Source organism: Cryphonectria parasitica (assembly GCF_011745365.1).
Source record: "Cryphonectria parasitica EP155 unplaced genomic scaffold M406scaffold_8, whole genome shotgun sequence".
Taxonomy (NCBI): domain Eukaryota; kingdom Fungi; phylum Ascomycota; class Sordariomycetes; order Diaporthales; family Cryphonectriaceae; genus Cryphonectria; species Cryphonectria parasitica.
Genome location: NW_024468916.1, coordinates 2,422,203 through 2,442,743, shown reverse-complemented (window position 1 = coordinate 2,442,743; position 20,541 = coordinate 2,422,203). Strand labels below are relative to the sequence as shown.

The 20,541-nt window shown below is 54.4% G+C and overlaps 4 protein-coding genes across 4 annotated transcripts; 3 read left to right on the top strand and 1 right to left on the bottom strand.

Moving 5' to 3' along the window:
* Positions 1-2,928: 2,928 nt before the first annotated feature.
* On the top strand, positions 2,929-3,503 carry M406DRAFT_333869 (uncharacterized protein; the record flags this gene model as incomplete). Its single annotated transcript, XM_040920880.1, has 2 exons — positions 2,929-3,211; positions 3,295-3,503. The coding sequence occupies 2 exons, from the start codon at positions 2,929-2,931 to the stop codon at positions 3,501-3,503; spliced, it is 492 nt and encodes a 163-aa protein (XP_040772799.1).
* Positions 3,504-6,069: 2,566 nt separating this feature from the next.
* Positions 6,070-7,373, bottom strand: M406DRAFT_324239 (homoserine acetyltransferase). The gene is made up of 3 exons (XM_040919841.1): positions 6,580-7,373; positions 6,274-6,505; positions 6,070-6,212 (listed from the first exon to the last, which is right to left on the bottom strand). The coding sequence occupies exons 1-3, from the start codon at positions 7,328-7,330 to the stop codon at positions 6,125-6,127; spliced, it is 1,071 nt and encodes a 356-aa protein (XP_040772798.1). The 5' UTR covers positions 7,331-7,373; the 3' UTR covers positions 6,070-6,124.
* A 1,363-nt stretch (positions 7,374-8,736) lies between these two features.
* On the top strand, positions 8,737-9,644 carry M406DRAFT_265357 (uncharacterized protein; the record flags this gene model as incomplete). The annotated part of the gene is made up of 3 exons (XM_040917725.1): positions 8,737-8,960; positions 9,055-9,262; positions 9,351-9,644. The coding sequence occupies 3 exons, from the start codon at positions 8,737-8,739 to the stop codon at positions 9,642-9,644; spliced, it is 726 nt and encodes a 241-aa protein (XP_040772797.1).
* A 6,239-nt stretch (positions 9,645-15,883) lies between these two features.
* Positions 15,884-19,875, top strand: M406DRAFT_99922 (family 35 glycoside hydrolase; the record flags this gene model as incomplete). The annotated part of the gene is made up of 10 exons (XM_040926479.1): positions 15,884-15,937; positions 16,061-16,128; positions 16,201-16,255; positions 16,335-16,357; positions 16,435-16,479; positions 16,560-16,703; positions 16,835-17,377; positions 17,472-18,352; positions 18,433-18,729; positions 18,814-19,875. The coding sequence occupies 10 exons, from the start codon at positions 15,884-15,886 to the stop codon at positions 19,803-19,805; spliced, it is 3,102 nt and encodes a 1,033-aa protein (XP_040772796.1). The 3' UTR covers positions 19,806-19,875.
* Positions 19,876-20,541: the final 666 nt, after the last annotated feature.

Here is a 20,541-nt window from a genome sequence, read left to right as displayed (position 1 = left end):
GATCTTCGTTGATGTCGACATCACTCTCTGCAATTGCAGACGAGGATGGGCGGGTCTGATCTTCTTGGGTTGGATCCATGACGACTAATTGGAAACTGAAAGTGTGGAAATAGGCATCAATGTGCAATACCGCACTTACATCAAACACGACATATGCAACAGCATATGACGAGGAGCCATCCACATTTATATTCAAATGGCAACAACATTTCCAATTTTTGGTTCTTAGCCACTGCTCGCGCTTTCAACTGAGGCCCCGAACGCGACACGCGAGAGTAGAAACTAAAGCGGTTACTAGTGGGTCTCCGGGATGGATTCGTTTGTCAAAGCCCAAAGGCTCCCCTTTCGCGATCGCGAGTTGATAAGGATGAGGCTGTGGCATACTCAAGACGTTCTGATCGTTGTCGATGAAGAGAATCACTCAAGAGTTACTGCCAGGTGTTTGCTTAGAGGTCGTCAAAAATCAAAGTGAGCCGCGGTGGAAGAACCTTCGACCTGGAAGGTTGACGGGAGGGCTAGTGAGGACCTCGTGAAATGGAATTTTCGGCCGCCCACACTTGCAGGATCGACTTTCTCCTCAAGCCCGGGTTCTCCACCTTCTCGGGACTTGGCGAGGAATACTCTGGCGAGCAGATGCGTATAAGCAGTCGAGGCACGCACGTTGAAGTCGTTATACTATGGTAGTGGTAAAACTTTGAAACAGTGGCGAAAGGTTCGATATGCATAGTATGGATCTTCAGCTCGGGTACCGCTGACAGGGGCATCCCAACTTTGGGTGAACATCTTCCAGCCTTGACATGCGGGTCCAGGCGTCAAAACTTTATTTTTATCGTGAATAGGCCCCTGAAGACGCGGACCGGAGCGGAAACTGCGGGATTTGCGGCCCGAGCGGAGCTGGGACCAGGAGACTAATGATCCAGACTTGATGATGCCAACAAGTCTCGAGATATCTCGATTGGGGGCCAGGAGAGTCTTGTGATGTCAGTGCTTCGATTCTCTGAAGGATTCCACAGACCATTTCATCCAAGTCGTCAACATTGCTGGCACAAGAAATCGGGACGAAAAGCCACAGAGGACAAGATAAAAAAGGAAGAATTAGGGCAGCACCAAGCTCTTTGTCGTCAACCTTGAAGATACATGCTACACCGTCAACGCGGCGTGTATCCGAGTTATGATGGATCCATCCAGGATGATAAGATTGGACCTGGACTTCGACCGAACAAGACCATGTCAACTGTGACACGTAAGCCCAATATTGAAGCCCAAGACGCAGATTTCTTCAAAGGGCAGACTTTCAATGGAGTTCTAATATCCCCGTGTCCACATTGCGACATCGGGCTTTGCAAGTAAACAGGCCTTGAGGAATTGCTCCCCACAGACGTTGGCCATGGCGAGGGTACGGGTCCAGACTGATAGTGTACCAGTTTTGATGGTACGGTTGAAGAGGATCGGCGTGAACAGAATGGATTGCTGCTTAAGCCCCCATTTCCTGTGGACACATGTTCAGCACCTGATGTGACAACAGACGACGTCTCACGTGGCGCTCCCTGTATGCACCCATGCAGGTCCCGGCGCAAGGGGTACTGTACCTATGATTTCTCGTTCATGCCATGGGATGTTGGTCCGACTCGCTGTATGCTTTCTCGCTATATGCTGCCGCGCATTGCGACGTACTGGGCATCTAAGCTTTATTGCCAGCAGTTACACGCCTTTGTGCGGTTGCTGAGGGCAATCAAATCATCACCTGAGAGCAGGCTGTCGCCCCCAAACACCGCGATGAATTAACCGCACTGAGGCTGACTCATCTGAACCAGCCCTTTAGAAAGAACAGTGCCACTGATATGTGTATCACTTGCTGTATAGGATCTAGATTGCTTGCAATGGGAACTTCACAACACTCTGCCTCTGAGGCTGATGTAGTTGACTGACTATTTAAGTACGTTGGGACGATCTCGAAGTAACGCAGTCAGCTGTGCGGCTGGAAAGTCCAGTGTGAATTGTGTGAAGAAATTACGTTTTTAGAGGATCTATGTGACTATGTCTCAGGCACACCGTTTCGTGGTCTCGGATTGTCATCCTGAGCAAGTCGACATCTACCAGGAGGTAATGACCAATGCTCGTTTATGTAAGCAATTAGCGTCAGGGACGGTATGACGTCATGTTCACTCATGTAATCGATTCGGACGCGACCACGCGACTTCATCGTGAAGTTAGTTCTATCTACAGTATAGCAAGTGAGAGTATATACAAGCTTAACTGACATTCTTGCTACACTATATCCTTCTAGGACGTTTCGATTCGTGAGAATCGCTGTGTCGTGTCACTGGAAATGAATCGTTGTCTGCCTCGGGGCGTCAGAGCGTTGCGGCGCAGCTCTTGGCCATAATCCTCCTGAGACCAAAGTGGCTGTCTCGAGAGCCTGCAGCGTGCGCTGCCAAGTTCCGAGCTCAGGTCCAGCAGAGAGTCTTTTTTGCCCATCAGAGTGACAGGTTCGAGGATTCAGGAGGCTCATCCTTAATAAATGCTGACCTGGTGCGAGACGCTGATCAGTAGTGACACCTTGAAGTACGCCTACAGCTGCCATCGTCTCAGGCGTGTGTGCCTTCCGTATTCCTCATCGCCGCGCCACGCCTTCCCTGCGTCTCATAAAAATGGGCCAGCTGAGAGGCGTCTGTCACGGAAGGTTCGACTCGTAGGATGCCTCTGTCTGTCTGCTGTACATGTTGTCACCGCCCCTTTCTTGTCGATGACTGACTTTCTACTCCTTGTGCCTTGACCAGAAAGACGCCATAGGTGAACTGAAACCTCCCAACCAGCTTGTCATACAAACATTACATTATATCTTGCAGACCGGCCCACAGCCAGATTTCAATTAGTTCACCAGATCAAGTATCCAGAGTGACCGAGTCCCTAGTCCCAAAAGTCAAAATGCAGATCTCCAGCATCCTCACAGCCGCAGCCGTCCTCGCTGGCCCAATTGTGGCCCAGTCAGTCAGCATCATAACCACCGCCCCGGCCACTACGACAACCGACCTAACGACCGTTGTGAGCGAGCTTCCGTCCTGTGCTATCGGTTGCCTAGAGGAGTCGGCCAAGATCGTCAACTGCTCCGCTGCGGACCTTACTTGCCTGTGTGGAAAGTCGGTCCAGTTCGCCGCTGCAATCGGGCCTTGCGTCCTGACCAGTGCATGTTCGAGCAGCGACCAGAACAGTAAGTCCCACCACCCTTCCTGATCACCAACTGTGGGTTGTCATTCAGCAAGGCATCTGAAGTGGTCTGACTCACTGCACCAGAGCTCATCTCCATCGCCGAGGGCATATGCAACGACGTTAGCTCGTCCAGCCCGTCCCAAATCGCCGCCGCCTCGAGTTACGTCGCTGGGGTGGCCGCCAGCGAGACCGCAACCACATCCAGCGACAACTTGGCTGCGCCAACAACCCCTCCTGTCGCAGGTCTGGGTCTTATGGGTGCAGCGGTTGCTCTTGCTGCTATGGTTTTGTAAGAATCAACAAACACGATGTGATGAATGTGGATTCTTTACTTGGGGTGTGGCGATGCAAGGCGTCTGGGTAGGCTCATTCTTATTCAGAAACCGGGTACTGTAGTATTGCTCTGGCTTAGCTTGACGGCTTTTGTCCACACCACAATTGCGCTTTGGGGAAATTCAAACGATACGCCTGCAGTATTTCGCTGATGCACATATTTTCTCTGTTGAAGTTCAATGTATTATGACTGTTGCAATCTGCCGGGGTATTGGAAAACACGCGAGGAAAAGACCCTACTGTCAAGCCCAGTGTGCTGCATTCAACACACAGCGAAAGACTCAGTCTCATATTCGCAATTGACATTCTAGAGGCTGTCTCCCTCCGAAAAGGTGCCTGTCGTATCCATGCTCGTTTTCCTTTGGGCTCTGATCACAGCCCAACCCATCCAAGAAGACCAGCTCCCATCGCCATGACGAGCGCAATCTTGCTCCCATCGCCGGCAACCCTACCCATCGCGGCAGCACTGCTCGTTGACGAACTGGAGGCAGAAGATGTGGCCGAGGTCGTAGCTGTCGTCACACCGGACAGGCTGGCCGTCGTACCGCTCGGCTGGATCTCGGTGGTAGTCGAGGCTTCAGAGGACAGGGGCCCGCCCGGGTTGGCGGAGGAGGAAGTCCCGGCGCTCTCCGTGGTTGTGGTCAGGGCCGTGCCAGAAGATGACGCAGCGGTCAGCGTGGTTGTGTCCGAGTTTGTGGAAGAGACGGACACGATGACGGTATCCGTGTCTGATGCTGCGGCCGGCGTCGATGTCTCCGAGCTGGGCTCAGTGAAACCGCTCGAGGTGTCGAGCGACAGGGGCTCCGAGACGACTTTGTCTATGTGGCTGGCCAGAGTGGCGGTGGGCAGGGCCAGGAGGAGACTGAGAGCGAGCTTGTTGTTCATCGTGACGGTCTGTGTGTGTGTGTCTTAGGAGATGATGGAAGAGGAGAGTGTGTATGTTCTTCACAGATGAGAATTGGCAGCTCCTCAATTGGCTCAAGGTGGCCCCAGCTGGGTTTTGTACAACGCTGGTGAGAAGAGGGGAGTATGTGGAAGGAAGTGATATGTCGTTCTCTGATGTTGGAAGGTCTTCTGGTGGGGGGAAGGAAGCGACCCGCCGCCTTTTTAAGAGGAGAAGAGAAAGAGGGTGGTGACAAGCCGTCAGCTCGCCGCCTCGTTACGCAGCTTGGAAGATTTGCCTCGAGCTTCACAGGCCGTGATCCGCTGCAGCGTTACATTGCAGAGAAACGAAACAAAGCCACCTTCCAGAACCTGCCTGGGAGGGTGACAGGGCTGGGAAGGGCCAAAGAAGATCAGATGTGAAGCTGTCCCCGATGTGTACGGAGATCCGCATGGTCAAAAACGTCATATCTACCCCTCTGCTGTTTATGCACTGTGTGCAGACAGAGGTGGAAGGGGGTGGGTGTCAAATGGCATCAGCCGGCAACAGTGCAGGATAGCTGGGTTGCTGCTGTAAAGGCGCTCTTACTGTAAAGTACAGCACAGCGCGAAAGGTGCTGGGAATCTGGGGTAAGGCGCAATGGGAAGTGGGGTGGTGTCACAGCGGGTGGCGGGATGGGCGATCCCCGCTGTGGAGCCCTTTTGCGGCCTTCTACTCTTGGCTCAGCAGGGGGCGCCCGTTTACAAGGTCGCATTCTCCGATGTGCTTATGTGCTATAGTGGCATTTGCCTCGCCAGCAGGCCAGCTATGCTCGCTATCCACAAGAGGGACAGAGGCCCTCCACCGTCGATCCCCGAGACTGTGGAAGCTTACTACTATTGTAGCCTGCTTTGTATGGCATGATTGTCGTTTCAGACTTGCTTAGTTCCAGCCTATCATTGGTGTGCTGCATTTAGCTGGCCCAATGGCGCGATGTGGTCTGCAGCACCCAATGAGATGTAAGTCCATGGACCGCTGAAACTCTCAACTACCTACTAAGTTGGCAACGCTAGGCATCGGCGCCCTCATTCTCTTTCACACCCCCCCCCCCAAGGCCCCCTCCATTAACTTTCAATGTATTTGTCCCATCCCGGATTCCGCAGATAGAATGCATTGCGTAAAACCTGATTTTTCTTTCCGCGAGAGTTGGGACGGACCGAGGCTTCTCCCTTATCAGATTAGGTTCACAGTGCGTGGGTATGTGAGAGTCGGGGATCCCGGTCCTCTTTCTGATGCCATCCGGAGGCGGAGTGAAGGAGGGGCTTGGAGCGGTATATGACGGCAGATCAAGCTTCCCAAATGGAACTGTCAGCTCCTCATTGAATATGTAGGTCGATCAAGACTGAGGCTTGGAGACCCGTCGCCACCGTGTCTGGCGATGCTGGTCAAAGTTTGGCCATGTTTGGAGCATCTCTAGCCCCGTGACGACTCGGACGGCAGATATCAATCCTTGATGTGCTAGGACGTCAAAGGTAGTCGAATCGCTGCCCTGATTAGCTGATATATGTACCACACCCTACAACCACGGAACTGGTCTTGAAGCCTAGTACGTGTAATGCCTTATATGACAGCGACGAGCATAGGACGCCAACTGTTATCACGTTCGTTCCCAATGCTCTGATTGTATTTGGTAGGACCAAACCGTTAAAGCTACCCGTTCTAGGGGAATGTTCCGTCGGCCAAAAATATTCTGAGCTTCTCATCCAGCCAGTCCAGATCCGCCTTGCTCGTTCCAGGTCCTCCAGCCCTAGGCAGGAGAGTGATCAGTACACTTTCCCATTGACGTCGCCCTTGCACAAGAAACTTACCAGTGACCCCATATCGAAGGGAAGGCGATGCATTTGCCAACACCTTCCGACATACACTTGACCTCGGATTCGGAGTCTTCAGGAGGAAAGTACAGGTCTGTCTTGCCTGGCAGGACCAGTGTCTTGGCCTTGATTCCCCTCATCGACGACTCGAAATCTTTGTTGTATGGCTCCTGGTCGGAGCAGTCTCCAGCCTGCCAGGTATGCAGCATCACGAGCATGTTCCTGGGATCTGCAATAAACCTTGTCAGCCATCTCGTCTTCTCACTCACACATGGCATCTGGAAGTGAGATGCAGCACAATACCTTTGGAGCATGCCCAGCCCTCCCAGAATTTGACCATGAAGTCCTCCAGATCTTTATAACCCAAGGTCTCATAGATCTTCTCGCGGTAAAACGCCTGACTAAAACCCCAGCCCGCATACACCCTGCCCAGGGCCTTCAACCCTTTCTCCTCCTCCTCCTCCGTCCAGTCCCTGTACCCGCCGTCGCTCACCTCTCCAGCACAGATCCCACCCGAGGCCGCTCCTTTGCCCGCAAGCAAGGCACTCTTCACCCCCTCCAAGAAGACCTGGTTGTGCAGGCTCGTCCTGGCAGCCCCGCAGAACGGGATGCCCAGGTCCATAAAGGCGGGATACTGCGTCAGCCACTGGTACGTCTGCCCGGCGCCCATGCTCCAGCCCAGCACGGCGCGCGCATGTCCGACACCTAGGGCCTCGGTGACAAGCCTGTGCTGGGCGGCGACGTTGTCCCGGAAGGTGACGTCCGGAAAGGGCCTGTCCGCCGGCAGGTGCGGCATGTTGGTCGGGCTCGAGGACTGCCCGTTGCCGAAGAGGGCGGGGATGATGATGTAGTACTTGTCCGGGCTGAGGGTCTTGTCGGGGCCGATGAGCCACTCGTTGTCGGCGATGAGGCCGGAGTACCATGTCGGGTAAATGATGGCCGGGGAGGAAGGGTCGCCAAAGGTCTTGTAGGCGATGAAGGCCTTGGGCAGGACTTGTCCTGAGACAAGCGGAAAGTCGCCTAGGGCAAAGGTCTTGACTTCTGGGTCACTCATGGCTGCTTATGGTTTGTGTGTTTCGAGTGAGGGTTGTTTTTGGGAATTCTGCCGTGGCAGGGCGTTCTCTTGTCTTCTTGGAGGAGTTGGCGGACAACAAAGTGAGTTTCTTAACTGTAGCGCCGTTTCTTTCCACTTATAACCGGCCCATCGTAGGTGCGGGGGTGATGCGATAAGACACCTGATCTCGTACCAGTCTTGTACTGTCGTGTTCTGGAGATAAGCCCGATATCTGCTGGCCAAATACTCGTTTGATGGTTGCGAGTGTCTTGGCAAACGTTGACGTGGTTGTTTTCTGAAGTGATGATGAGTCGCAAATAGCATGATCTCTCTCGCGGGCCTAGGACAGCGAGAGACCCAAAGCTCTTTCGTCGCTCATTACTTCTGCATGTGTAACTATGGATGAGGTCTTGCTAATGCATTTTATGCTGTTCAGAAGACTTTCGAGTTCTCTATACTTGCTCTCAAGAACTTCGGACAGCAAGATTCGAAAGGCGAGGCCTCGCAATTGGGGCATATGTCGAATGCAACCCCCCCCCCCCTCCCAGTGCACTCAACATGGACCAAACCAATCTCCACACTTCCTTCTTGCCAGAGCTGAAATTCGGCCTCTGGTGGTTTTCTTTCCAAAAGTTTTTGGTTATACTTCCTCTGTCTCTATTTCATCCTTCTCTCTTCCTCTCTTCTGTCCCTCTTTCTCTCTCTCCTTTTGATCCTGTTCAGTCATCGGCATGTGAATGGTGAGAAGTTCTAGGATAGGATTAGTGTGCCTAAGCTTATGCCTGTCATTGACGCTCCAGCTGTGTCTGACGAGCTCATTCATTATCCGAACAGTTTCAGAAGATCCGAGCTTTGTTGCATCTGTGATAGTATGTTCAATTCTCATATTGATTCTGAGAGATGCAGGGAAGCTTTCCAATATTCTCAATCCATAGTCTACTACCCCTTTGCCGCCCAGGGGGATTTTTTTCCCCTTCACAGATCTTTGTGCATGTCGAGAACGTCGTGGACCCGTCATAGCCCACGCACCCAAGTACGCACTGACAATGTAATACTTGTGAGACACTGTAGCCGCCGAAAACCATCAACGCCGTTCCAAGATATTTTTCTGGCGCGGAGTTGCCTAGCCGTTCCGTTTCCGCATTTTTGACCCGGTGGCAGCCTTAAAGGCGTGTATCTAGCTGAGCCGGCCTTTGGGAAATCCGCCAGTCGCGCCGAAATCCGATACTAATCTTACCAGACCAGAACATTAAAAGCCTGGCACACCAACGATCTCGCACAAGGAGAAGCCCTACTCTGATTTTCATCAGTCTTTCGTCACTGCGTCAACAGTCCTCGCCAGTCAACTCTCCAACCCTTCGCAGGTGTCATTCATACCGATATCAGATTGACAAGCTAAACGCAACATGAAGCTGATCGTGGCCGGCGGCACGGGGTTTGTGGCCACAGAGGTCATCAGACAGTCTCTTGAGCTACCAGAGATCACCTCGCTTGTTGTTCTGGCCCGTAAACCCGTACCCGTCCCGGACAGCCCTGGCTCATCCAAAATGAAGACATTAATCATCCGCGACTATGATGACTATCCTGACGATGTCAAAGCCGAGTTCGCAGGGGCAGCTGCCTGTATCTGGTAGGCACCATCTTCACCAGAGGCGCGATCCTCAATCGTACCAAAAATGAGAAGGAAGGATCACAATCTCACGCTGACACAAACAACCTCGCAGGACAGTGGCTATAACGCCAGGCAAGGCCAGGGCCTTCGACCCGGCCGAGGTGAAGCGGGTGTGCCAGACATGCACGCTGGCGGGGATGCAGGCAATGTACGATGCGAAGCCCGCCAAGCCGTTCGTCTTTGTCTATCTCAGTGCGGAGGGATTGCCCGAGGACCCAAAGCAGAAACCTTTGCTCTTTGGTGAACACAGGCTCATGCGCGTGAGTTGTGCCCCCCCCCCCCCTCCTCCTCTTCCTTTCCCGCAACGATGATGGGTGGCTGATTGTTGATGAACAATACATTTCACAGGCCGAGACGGAAAAGATAGTGCGCCAGTTCGCGGCGCAGCGCGACGGGCTCGAGATTCATGTAGCGCGCCTGGGCCTGGTCACGTCCGCGGGGGTGCTCTGGCAGGCGATGCGTGCCACCAACATGATACCGGGAGCCAGGGCCATGGCGCCCAATGTGAGCCGGACAGAGGTGGCGGCGGCGATCCTCGACCAGCTCCTGCGTGGGTTCGAGAGGGAAACGCTGTCGAATGCTGATCTGGCCCGCATCGGACAGGCGGCGATGAAGGCCAAGGGGGATACTGGGCAATACTGAGTTTAGTCAGACAGTCAGTCAGTCGCTCAGTCAGGAGTCATGAAATATGTTGTAAGATACTATGGTAGTAGTCCTGCGGGTACCTGTCATTAATACCACCTAGGTTTTTGAAACACACTACGGCTGCAAAGAGAAATTCGCCGCGAGAGTGACATTGTTGTTGCAATCACCGGCACTAGTTGGTGATAAGAGTTGCCCGGTGAGATATCAGTCCCATGGGTACCATCAACTTTACCTACAGGGAGAGGTTATCTTGCCTAGATGTGGGTAGACTGTGTTTCATGCCTTTGAAACATGTTTGTTTGTGTGGGTGCAAAAAGATGTTTGTTTCATGGAGACTTTTTGAAGAATAGGAAACGCAGGTATTGAATGAAAACTTCCATGACCCCTGCTGAAGCCTCGGGATGCCCCGCAAGCCACCCGGCAAAAAGAAGTGCACTATGATCTTTGGCACATTGCAGCTAAGGGCCTATACGTCCTTACTATGGTACAGGCACCTACTGTACTGCTGGCACATTTCGTACCAGGTAGGACCCTTGGGAGGAAGAACCACTCATTGTGTACAACCTCTGTAATTACGTAGTATTCACTTGGATCAATGTAGTAAGCTCCTACCATGGTATTGTACCTCCTTTGACCTTCTCCTCCTCCTCCTCTCTCCCTCCCACCCCCTTTGTTCATTCCCTGCACCTCCAGCCTCTGCAGCTCAAAAGCCATGCCTATCTGTTTCTGTCTCTTCTGAAATTTGTTTCGGAAATCCTATACCATGGTGGGAGATAGATTGATCGTCTCTGGGCAAGGGGCACACCAGTCCCACAATTCAATTCATCCTTACCTGGTTTCCCACGTGCAGGTGTGCAGTGCAGCAGGCAATCTGCAGGGTCTCCACCCCAACTTTAAATTACAAGGCCCATTTTGGGGGTTGGTGATCTTCACCTGACTTGCATGTCTGGCCCCCCAGCACACCATGGCACAGAAAGCCTGACCCAGCTGTTTACCACCCACATGTTCGTGTCGGAAGCTACAGCCGAGTCCCAGTCCCAGCCCCAGTGCTCTCGAGACCCTCATGCACAGCATATTGGAAGGAGCAGCTAAGAGGCTCTGTGCGTTGGGCAACATTCCCACATGAGGTTTGTTCATCTCCGTGTCACGTCAGCACAAACCCCGACATGCCGGGGCTGTTGCAGGCCCAACACTCTCTAGCAATCTTCCTACTAATAAAACGCGACAAACAGAAGTGCCCAAGGGCCTTTCATGACCTCAACGCGTCAAGCCCTGTACATGCCAATCACCACCCAGCTGCACAACCGAGAGCCCCAGGACCTGTGACAATGGATGAGAACAGGCCACCAGCTGGGAGATCTGGTCTCCCCAGGCCAATGTCACGGCTGCCCACTCCCAGATCCACTGTGATCCGACAAACTCCATCCAAAGACAATCTTGCCAAAGCAGCAACAGCAGCAACAGCAGCAGCAGCAGCAGCAGCAGGAGGAGGAGGAGGAGGAGGAGGAGGAGGAGGAGGAGGAGGAGGAGGAGGAGGAGGAGGAGGAGGAGGAGGAGAGGGAGGAGAAGGAGAGGGAGGAGAAGGAAGCGGAGAGCAAGGCGAGCCCAAGGCCCCACGACTGCTATGCTCAGCTGCGTCAAGAGAACACCTTGCATCAGGATCAGTCTTTGGAAGAGGAGGCAGCATCACAGGCATTGCCCCTCCAACGGCTGAGGCTGCTCCCAAACCTGTCACGACCTCGATTTCAAACTCCACGCGAGCCCTCCCCAGACCCCGACCGGTCTCGAGCCTTCCCACCATACGTTCCCAGCCGAGTCTCCCAAAGTCGTCGTCCACCAACAATACAAACAATGGCCACTCACGGCTGCCACGAGATCCAATGGCAAGCCTGTACGAGGAGGCTCAAGAGCAGCAACCCACTTCAAGGCTTCCCGGCTTGAGGAAGAGGCCGTCCCTGCAATACATGTCCCAAAAATCGCTAACAAGGAACCGGACACCGAGCATGACAAGTATACCGAGTGGTGGTGCGTTTAACGATTCGCAATTTCGAAAGAATCCAGTAGATGAGGAGGGTACACTGGGTGACGAGACGGTGCGGGCCATGGCGTCCAAGTCGCGCCCGTCACTGGCAGAGAGAACAATTGAGACGCTGTCGCACCTGTCTCCCTCTCCAGCACTGAGGAGCAAGGCCTCAGGCTCCAGTTTCTTTGAGCCTGAGCCGTTTGCGTTGACGTCGAGACCGGCTAGCAGACGTGACTCTCGTCCCCCCTCGAGCCGGCGCTCCGAAAGCTCAAATCCTCCCTCACGTCGAATGTCTCCTAGTAGACCTGGATCCAGCTCAGGTCCTGGTCAGGACTTGGGACTGAGCAGCCCGTTGAGATCGCGGCTACCTTCGTTTGACGCTACGCCTTCTCGGGGACGGAACATGGGCACTTTGATGAGGACGCCCTCCAAGGTGGGACTGAATGGGATTGCGCGCAGCCAGATGGCGACGCCCTCAACGGTGCGGATGCCTCGCTCTAGGACGCCGAGCATTGACGCGTTGAACTTGGATCCGACATCACCCACTGGACCCAGGACAGCCGCAGCTCGCCCCCTGCACCCCATGCCATCAGTGAGCAGCCCCTTGAAGAAGCCTGCTGTTCCTGTCGTGAAAAAGATGAACACGCCGGCATTGACCCCCAGGAAGGGCTCGATTACATCCCAGAAGTCTTCAACGACTGCGTCAGGAGAGGAGACCACGTTCTCCGCTGCGTCGACGACATCCAATCAGACAGCTGCTTCCGGTCCAGAGTCGCCGCCACCGCAGTTCAAAAAGTCGTCCGCCGCTCTTCGTGAGCAGATTGCCAGAGCAAAGGCGGCTAAACGTGTGGTTCCAGCAGCAGACGAGGCCCCGCAGCTTGGTGGAACAGCCGAGATGCCAGTGATCCCTACAGATAACACGTTTGACTTTGGGCTGACCGACGACCCTTTTAACCTGAAGCGCGACGCCAGCTCGGCCTCGAAAGTACTCCAAGGCCGTGTAGCCACCGCCAGGACGAGCGGTAGGCTGAACATCGCTGCTCTCGGTCTGAAAGAGATCCCAGTCGAGGTGCTCAACATGTACAGCTTGGAATCCATAGGGAAGAGCGACGGCAGCTGGGCCGAGAGCGTGGATCTTACGAGGTTTGTGGCTGCGGACAATGAGCTCGAGATGATTGATGACAAGCTGTTCCCGGATGTCGACCCGGAAGAGCTTGCCGAGCAGGATGAAGACTTTCAGGGCTGCCTGTTTGGTGGGCTGGAGACGCTGGACCTGCACGGCAACATGCTCATCAGCTTGCCGGCTGGTCTACGGCGCCTCACCTTGCTGACGTCTCTCAACCTCGTATGTTTCCCTTGCACGATGTCTGTATGAGACAATGCTAACATTCGCACAGTCTTCTAATCGGCTCGCCAACAATTGTCTTGAACCCATCTCTCAAGTTACGCCCCTGCGAGATCTGAAACTTGGTGGAAATCTGCTTTGGGGCACATTGGAGTCGTGCTTCGGCCGCCTCAGCAACCTCGAAATCCTTGATCTCCATGGCAACAACCTCCAGGGACTCCCGCCAAGCTTTGCCGAACTTCACCGCCTCCGGATCCTCAACCTGGCCGAAAATAGCTTCGAGTCTCTACCATTTGGGATATTGTCCAAGCTGCCACTGACTGAGCTGATTGTTCGCAAGAACAAGCTCTCAGGCATTCTCATCGAGGATGGCATTGAGAGCCTGCCTACAATGCAGAACCTTGATGTGTCTTCGAACCAGCTCACAGGATTAGTCCGCCCAAATGTCACCTTGGCCATGCCAGCACTCACGCAGCTGTGTGTGTCCATGAACCGTATTCAGGCGTTACCGGACGTCTCATCGTGGTTTGAACTGGCCACGCTTTCTGCGGACGAGAACAGCATCAATGCTTTCCCTGACGGATTCACGAGCCTGGAAAAGCTGAGGAGTGCAGAATTCTCCAGCAATGACATTCGGACCGTTCCAGCAGAGATTGCGCGCATGGACAGCCTGGCCATGCTCCGGCTCAGCGGCAATCCACTCCGAGACAAGAAGTTCGTCTCTGTCTCGACCGAAGAGCTGAAGGAAATGCTGGCGGCGCGCCTGGCACCTCCTTCGGCAATAGTAGAAGGGCTCGGTGGCGAGGATGGACTGATCGCCGAAGCGATTACGAGTGACGAAGTTAGTCATTTGGGAAGTGCGTTTGAGCTGTCGGCAGCGGACCAAGCTCACGGGGAGCACGACGACGACGACGACAGGACCGACACTGATGATTTCGCCACACCACCTACCTCTACGCCAGCCTCGCCTACTACAGCACGTTCTTCAAGCGTCGCACTGTCCTGGGAAGTAAAACCTGGCGGCGTGCTTGATAGGTCTAATTCGCAATCGTCGTCTCTTCATCCTGTGGCCTGTTCCAAGCTTGCAAACAACCACCAGATCCGGCAGGTTCACCTGCAACACAATCTTTTCGCGTCGTTACCAGACTCGTTGAGCTTCTTCGCCGAGACGCTGACGACGCTCTCGCTTGCGCACAATCAGCTTGTTGGCGAGACATACCTGGGCAGCGGCGAAGTGCTGGAGCTGCCTGCGCTCAAGGAGCTCAACCTATCCTCCAACCACATCACGAGCCTTGGGCCACTGATGAGCCATCTCCTCGCTACCAACCTCGAGAAGCTAGATGTCAGCGTCAACCGCATCGCTTCCCTGCCCTCGAGCAGCGACAAGGAGAAAGGCGGGCAACTCCTGCGGGATGCCTACCCTAGACTGACGATCCTCCTTGCCGCAAACAACCATCTCGCCGAGCTAGATCATGAGAGCATTCGTGGCTTCAAGATTGTTGATGTCTCGAATAATGACATTGCGCACTTGAAGCCACACATTGGTCTGCTGGGCGGGCCTGGGGGCCTGGAACGATTCGACGCCACTGGGAACCGATTCAGAGTGCCACGCTTCAACGTGCTAGAGAGGGGCACGGAGGCAACACTCAGGTGGCTTAGAGGGCGGGTCCCGGTAGCAGAGATGGCCGCCTGGAAGGCTGAGAGAGGTGTCGTCGGGGAGGACGATGCTAGTGATGTGGACTAAGGTGTGGGCAGAATCTCGAGCTGCCAGGCATTCACTACATGGCCCGAAAAGAATCGGGAGTCGGTTTCAATCAAAGCGAGCGCGCTCTTGCTAGTGGAAATTATAGTGGTTTGATATTGCTTGCTTTGGTGGGACCAGCATGGCTGGTAATGGGAAAACTCGCTTTTACTCTTCTAATGGTATATAGACGGAGTTTGTGCCAGAACTGTCCCAGGTTTTCTGGCATGGAATTATGATATTTGGTCATGGCTCATGAGGAGGAGAAAGGGGTGCAAGGGTGAAGGACAGGCTGGTGACAAGGCGATCATACTATCAATTAGGATGGGACGGGAAATGGAAGAGGGCATACACTTGGTTGAAGGCTTAGTACAATTGTTGTAAAAACCACCCTTAATAGTGTATACAAATACCTTGTAATCACATACAAACCACCCAGAGTCGTATCACCATCGAACGAAAAGCAGACTTGGGACGAACCCCATCGTGGGAAATCCCGGTGGGTAACAGTTTGTCTCGGCCTCGGCAAGACAAGGGCGAGCGACAGGGCTGTTTCCTCTCTCTTCCTTGCGTCTCTATCCACAAAATCATCCTCGCCCCAGCACAGTAGGCCAAGTCCACCCCAGATTGCCCAGGAACTCGGCACACGTTAGCTGCCTGGGGTCTTCTGCGATGACACCTTACTTATGCTACATCAGGCAAAACCTCCCCCGCAATGACGGCGTGCCTAGCTCACCGCAGGAGTGTTGGCGAAAACGGCGCAATAAAACCTGGGGATCGTTCAAGAAAGAGAAAGCAAAAGAAACCCACCATTGCTGCGGCTAAAAAGAGAGAAAGCAAGCTAAACAGGACAGGGTCGACGGACCATGGAAAAATTCTGGCCGGTGGAAAAATCCCCAAGAGGTCCCCACGCCCCATCTCTTCCCTATGCAGTTTTTTTTTTATGCATGTTCTTTCTTAGCCTTGCTGCTATAGCTTTGCATGCTGTTTTGCTGCAGGCAAGGGACTGGGGGTGGGTTGATGGCATGGATTTGAGAGCGTAATAAGCGGGGATGGGGTTTTTTAGCATGGGGAAAGGGGGAGGATGGAAGAAAGATATATAACATCATGACCACGAGCTCTGTGGGATGAGGGGGGAGGACGTGTTGGATGAGTGCTTTCCTGTCTTGCCTGTCGGAAGAGTGTGTTTTCTCTAGACTCTTGGTTGCCCGTGGCCGACGAACGAGCCCTCGACGACCATGTTACTCTCTAGAACGCTCGGCCTGGCATGGGCTCTGCTCTCGGCGGGGCTCTGCGCGGCGCAGACGACAACGACGACAAATGCGACTGAGTGGCCTCTTCATGATGATGGCCTGACGGATTTAGTTGAATGGTTGGTTGTTTCCTGCGCCGGTGAAAGAAGCTATGGATTCATTTACTAATTGGCTTCTCTGCCTCTGTTTAGGGACCATTACAGTTTCAAGATTAATGGGGAGAGACTGTTTATCTTCTCTGGAGAGGTGCGTGGTTTTTTTTGGTTTTTTTTCGTTTATTTTTGTTGGGTTGAGGACTTGTACACTAATTGTGAATCAATCGCAGTTCCATTACTGGCGTTTCCCAGTGTGAGTTTGAGACGGCGTGGACCTGGCAGGTTGTTTGGGGGGAATGCACTGCTAACGACGACGACATCATATAATAGCCCTGAGCTCTGGCAAGACTTGCTTGAGAAGATCAAAGCGGCAGGGTCAGTATTATGTGCCCTCTTTTCATTTTCATTCTTTCTGGCCCAAGAGCACAAGACTGACGGGGGGTTGTCATCACCAGCTTTAATGCCTTCTCCATCTACTGCCACTGGGGCTATCATGCCGCCTCTGAATCCACCCTCGACTTCACCACCGGCGCGCACAACTTCACTAGCATCCTGACGCTCGCCAAGGATCTTGGCCTGTATGTCCTCGTACGGCCTGGGTAAGTAAAGTCCTCTTTCTTTTAGTGCTTATTATTATTATTATTTGAGGGCTCCCTGGGCAAACAAACCCACCCATCTCGGCCTGTCGTCCGCGTGCTCTGCTCTCAACCCTCCTGACACCCTCTCCCAGACCATATATCAATGCCGAGACCAATGCCGGAGGGTTTCCGCTCTGGGTCACAACAGGCGCCTACGGGACGCTGCGCAACAACGACACACGGTACACGGAAGCCTGGACACCGTACTGGACCGGGATCTCGCAGCTGATTGCACCTCACCTCATCACCAACGGCGGCAATGTGGTCCTGTTCCAGGTGGAGAACGAGCTGGGTGAGCAGTGGACCGACGTGACGACGCGGACGCCCGACGCGCCTGAGGACGACTACATGGACCTGCTCGAGGCCAGCGCCCGCGCCAACGGCATCAACATCCCGCTTACGCACAACGACCCCAACATGAACGCGTACAGCTGGAGCAAGGACTTTAGCAACGTCACGGGCAATGTGGACGTCGTGGGGCTGGACAGCTACCCCAGCTGCTGGTCGTGTGATCTCTCGGTCTGCACTGGTACCAACGGCGAGTATGTGGCGTACAAGGTGGCCGAGTATGATGAGTACTTTGCCAGCTTCTCGCCCACGCAGCCCAACTACATGCCTGAGTTCCAAGGCGGAAGGTAAGTGCACGCTCCTTGATTTTTTTTTTTTAATTTTTTTTTAATATACATATGAATTTCCAAAAGGCCTAGTCTAACGGTGTCCAAAATGAAGCTACCTATCGTTTGGTGGCCCAGAAGGAGGCTGCCCCGGAGACCTGGGCGTTGAGTTCGTAAACATGTTCTACCGGAACCTGATCTACCAGAGAGTCACGGCTGTGTCGCTGTATATGCTCTACGGCGGGACAAACTGGGGCTGGCTGGCAACACCGGTGGTGGGCACCAGCTACGACTATTCGAGCCCCGTGAGCGAGAACCGGGTCATCGGGTCCAAGTACTACGAGACAAAGCTCCTGACCATGTTCACGCGCGTGGCCAAGGAACTGTCCGTGACGGAGCAGGTCTGGAGCGGACCCGGCCTGACAAGCAACCCGGCCATCAACACGTCTGCACTACGCAACGAGGAGACGGGCGCCGGGTTCTACGTCGTCATGCACGGCGACTCGACGTCGAGCTCAGTGGACACATTCACTCTGGCTGTCAACACGTCCCGCGGAGCGCTGACCGTGCCGCAATATGGAGGCAGCATCACCATCAACGGGCACAACGCCAAGGTCCTGCCTACTGACTTCAAGTTTGGCAGCAAGAACCTGCTGTACTCGACCGCCGAGGTCCTGACGTACTCGGTCATCGACGGCAGCGAGGTACTGGCTGTGTGGGTGCCCAGTGGGGAGTCGGGCGAGCTCGTGATTGAGGGCGCCACCTCTGCGCGCCTGGCGGAGTCGTCGTCTTCTGCCTCCAACAGCTCTTCCTCGACGGCCGTCAGCATTGTTCCTGGCAACGCCAGCGTGGCCATCAACTTTTCCAACACCAATGGCATGACGGTTGTGGACCTGGGCGATGGGTCGCGCGTGGTCATCCTCGACCGGGACGCGGCGTACGTGTTCTGGGCGCCGAATCTGAGCAACGACCCGATGTACCCTGAGAACAGCACTGGTGAGTAATGAGAGAACATAAAGAAAGAAAAAGACATACATGGTGAAACAAGAGGCAGCGTTAGCCTGACACAACAGCAGTACTCGTCCAGGGCCCATACCTCGTCCGCTCGGCATCCATCACGTCCAACCAGACGCTGCAGCTCACAGGAGACGTCGACAACTCGACAGAGCCAATCACCATCTTTGCACCGTCCGTGAAAGCAGTGACGTGGAACGGAAAGCCACTCGCCATCGCCAGCAGGGACGGTAACCTGCTGACTGCCACTGTGGACGGCCCTGCGGCCTTCACGCTGCCGGCTCTGACTGGTTGGAAGTGGTATGACAGTCTGCCCGAGATCCAGGCCAACTATACCGTCTCCTCAACCACTTGGATCAGTACGTTCCTCACAACCCACACCCCCTTGTTACTGTTTTTTTTTTCTTCTCTGTTATACTGACCGACTATTCCCTTCGCACCAGCCGCCAACATCACCAACAGCTCCAACCCGGTGCCTCCCGCCTCCAACAACCCAGTCCTCTACGTGGACGAGTACCACATCCACGTAGGCACGCACATCTACCGCGCCACCTTCCCCAGCGCCTCGCAGACAGGCGTCTACCTCAACATCACAGGCGGCACCGCGTTCGGCTTCTCGGCCTGGCTGAACGGCGTGCTAGTCGGCTCGTTCCTCGGCAGCGCAGACCTGGCGACGGGCAACGCGACCTTCTCCTTTGCCAACGCCACGCTCGCGTCTGCAGAGGCAGGCGGGGAGAACGTCCTGGTGGTCGTCATGGACAACTCAGGCCACGACGAGACGACAGGCGCGGTCACGGCGCGGGGCATCTACAACGCGACGCTGCTCGGCGGCGCGGCAGGGCCGTACGCCTTCACGGACTGGAAGATTGCCGGCACGGCGGGCGGAGAGAGCAACCTCGACCCCGTGCGAGGCCCCTACAACGAGGGCGGCCTGTGGGCGGAGCGCGTGGGCACACACCTCCCCGGCTACCCAGAAGACGGCTGGACGGCCAGCAACGCCACGACGCTCGCCGTGCCGGGGGCCGGGGTGCGTGTCTTCCGCACCGTGGCACCTCTTGCCGTGCCCTCTGGCCTGGACGTGTCCATCTCGTTTGTGCTCGCGTCGCCCGGCAACGGGACGACCAGCAGCACCTTTGTGCCGACGAGCCCGGGGGCTACCAACGAGGTGCGCGTGCTGCTCTTTGTCAACGGGTATCAGTATGCGCGCTTCTATCCGTACATTGGCAACCAGATCAACTTCCCTGTGCCCACGGGGGTGCTCAACTATCATGGAGACAATACCATTGCCGTGACGGTGTGGAGCCAGAGCGCCGAGGGGACGGAGGTGGAGGTGGACTGGGCGTTGGAGTATGTGCATACTACGGGCTATGATATGGCGTTTGATGCCGAGTATCTGCGGCCGGGGTGGACGCAAGATCGGCTGGCTTATAATTGAGGAAAGGGGGAAGCAGTAGTATAGGAGAGTAGAGTTAATATTATAAGCTGGGCTTTCAGGCCTGTCTGAGATGATATGTTGACTGTGAGGTGCTGGTACAGAGATTCATTTCGGTCTTTCTTCTCTTCTCCTGATGCAACCTTGCCAATGACAATATAGACAGGCCAGTCGGTCTTTAAAAAAGGGTGAGGATCCTTCTCTCCCAGCTACAGTCAATCACTAGAAGAAGAAAGAAAAAGAAGAAAAAAAGGTACTTATTTTATGTATACTACATACCACTGCTTGTCTCGGATTTCGCCATCGCCCACCAAGTGTACTCTTCATCGTTTCAAAGACCCACGTTGCCCGGGGAGCGGACGCGCGTCTTGTTCGAGGGCTCTTACCACGGTCCATGTGTGTCGAGAACAAGTAATGGTTCAAATGCAAAAAGGAGCAAGATGGCATTCGTAGACATGAAATATAAATGACAGAAGGGAGAGATACATGCTGGGTGATGAAGGAGGAGGAGGAGGAGGAGGAGGAGGAGGAGGATGAAGGGAAGATCATGATTGGAAGGCATAGGTGCCTTCGACCTCGGCGATAAGCTGGGGTTGACTAGCCAAAAATCTACTACTGGTCTAGCCCTTACGGGGTTCACCCTCGACGGTTCGAAGACTCAACCACGATGCTTCTTTCCTTCCTTTACATCGTCGGCTTCTTCTTCCGTTTCCTCTATTCATCTTTCTTAAGGGTCTTG

What these genes read in the sequence shown, in the direction of transcription:
- M406DRAFT_324239 (XM_040919841.1), bottom strand. Translation starts at nt 7,330, where the DNA reads ATGAGTGACCCAGAAGTCAAGACCTTTGCCCTAGGCGACTTTCCGCTT. An exon ending in GGGCTGGGCATGCTCCAAAG is followed by an intron (nt 6,506 to 6,579) that starts GTATTGTGCTGC and finishes GGTTTATTGCAG; the next exon opens with ATCCCAGGAACATGCTCGTG. An exon ending in CCTTCGATATGGGGTCACTG is followed by an intron (nt 6,213 to 6,273) that starts GTAAGTTTCTTG and finishes TCTCCTGCCTAG; the next exon opens with GGCTGGAGGACCTGGAACGA.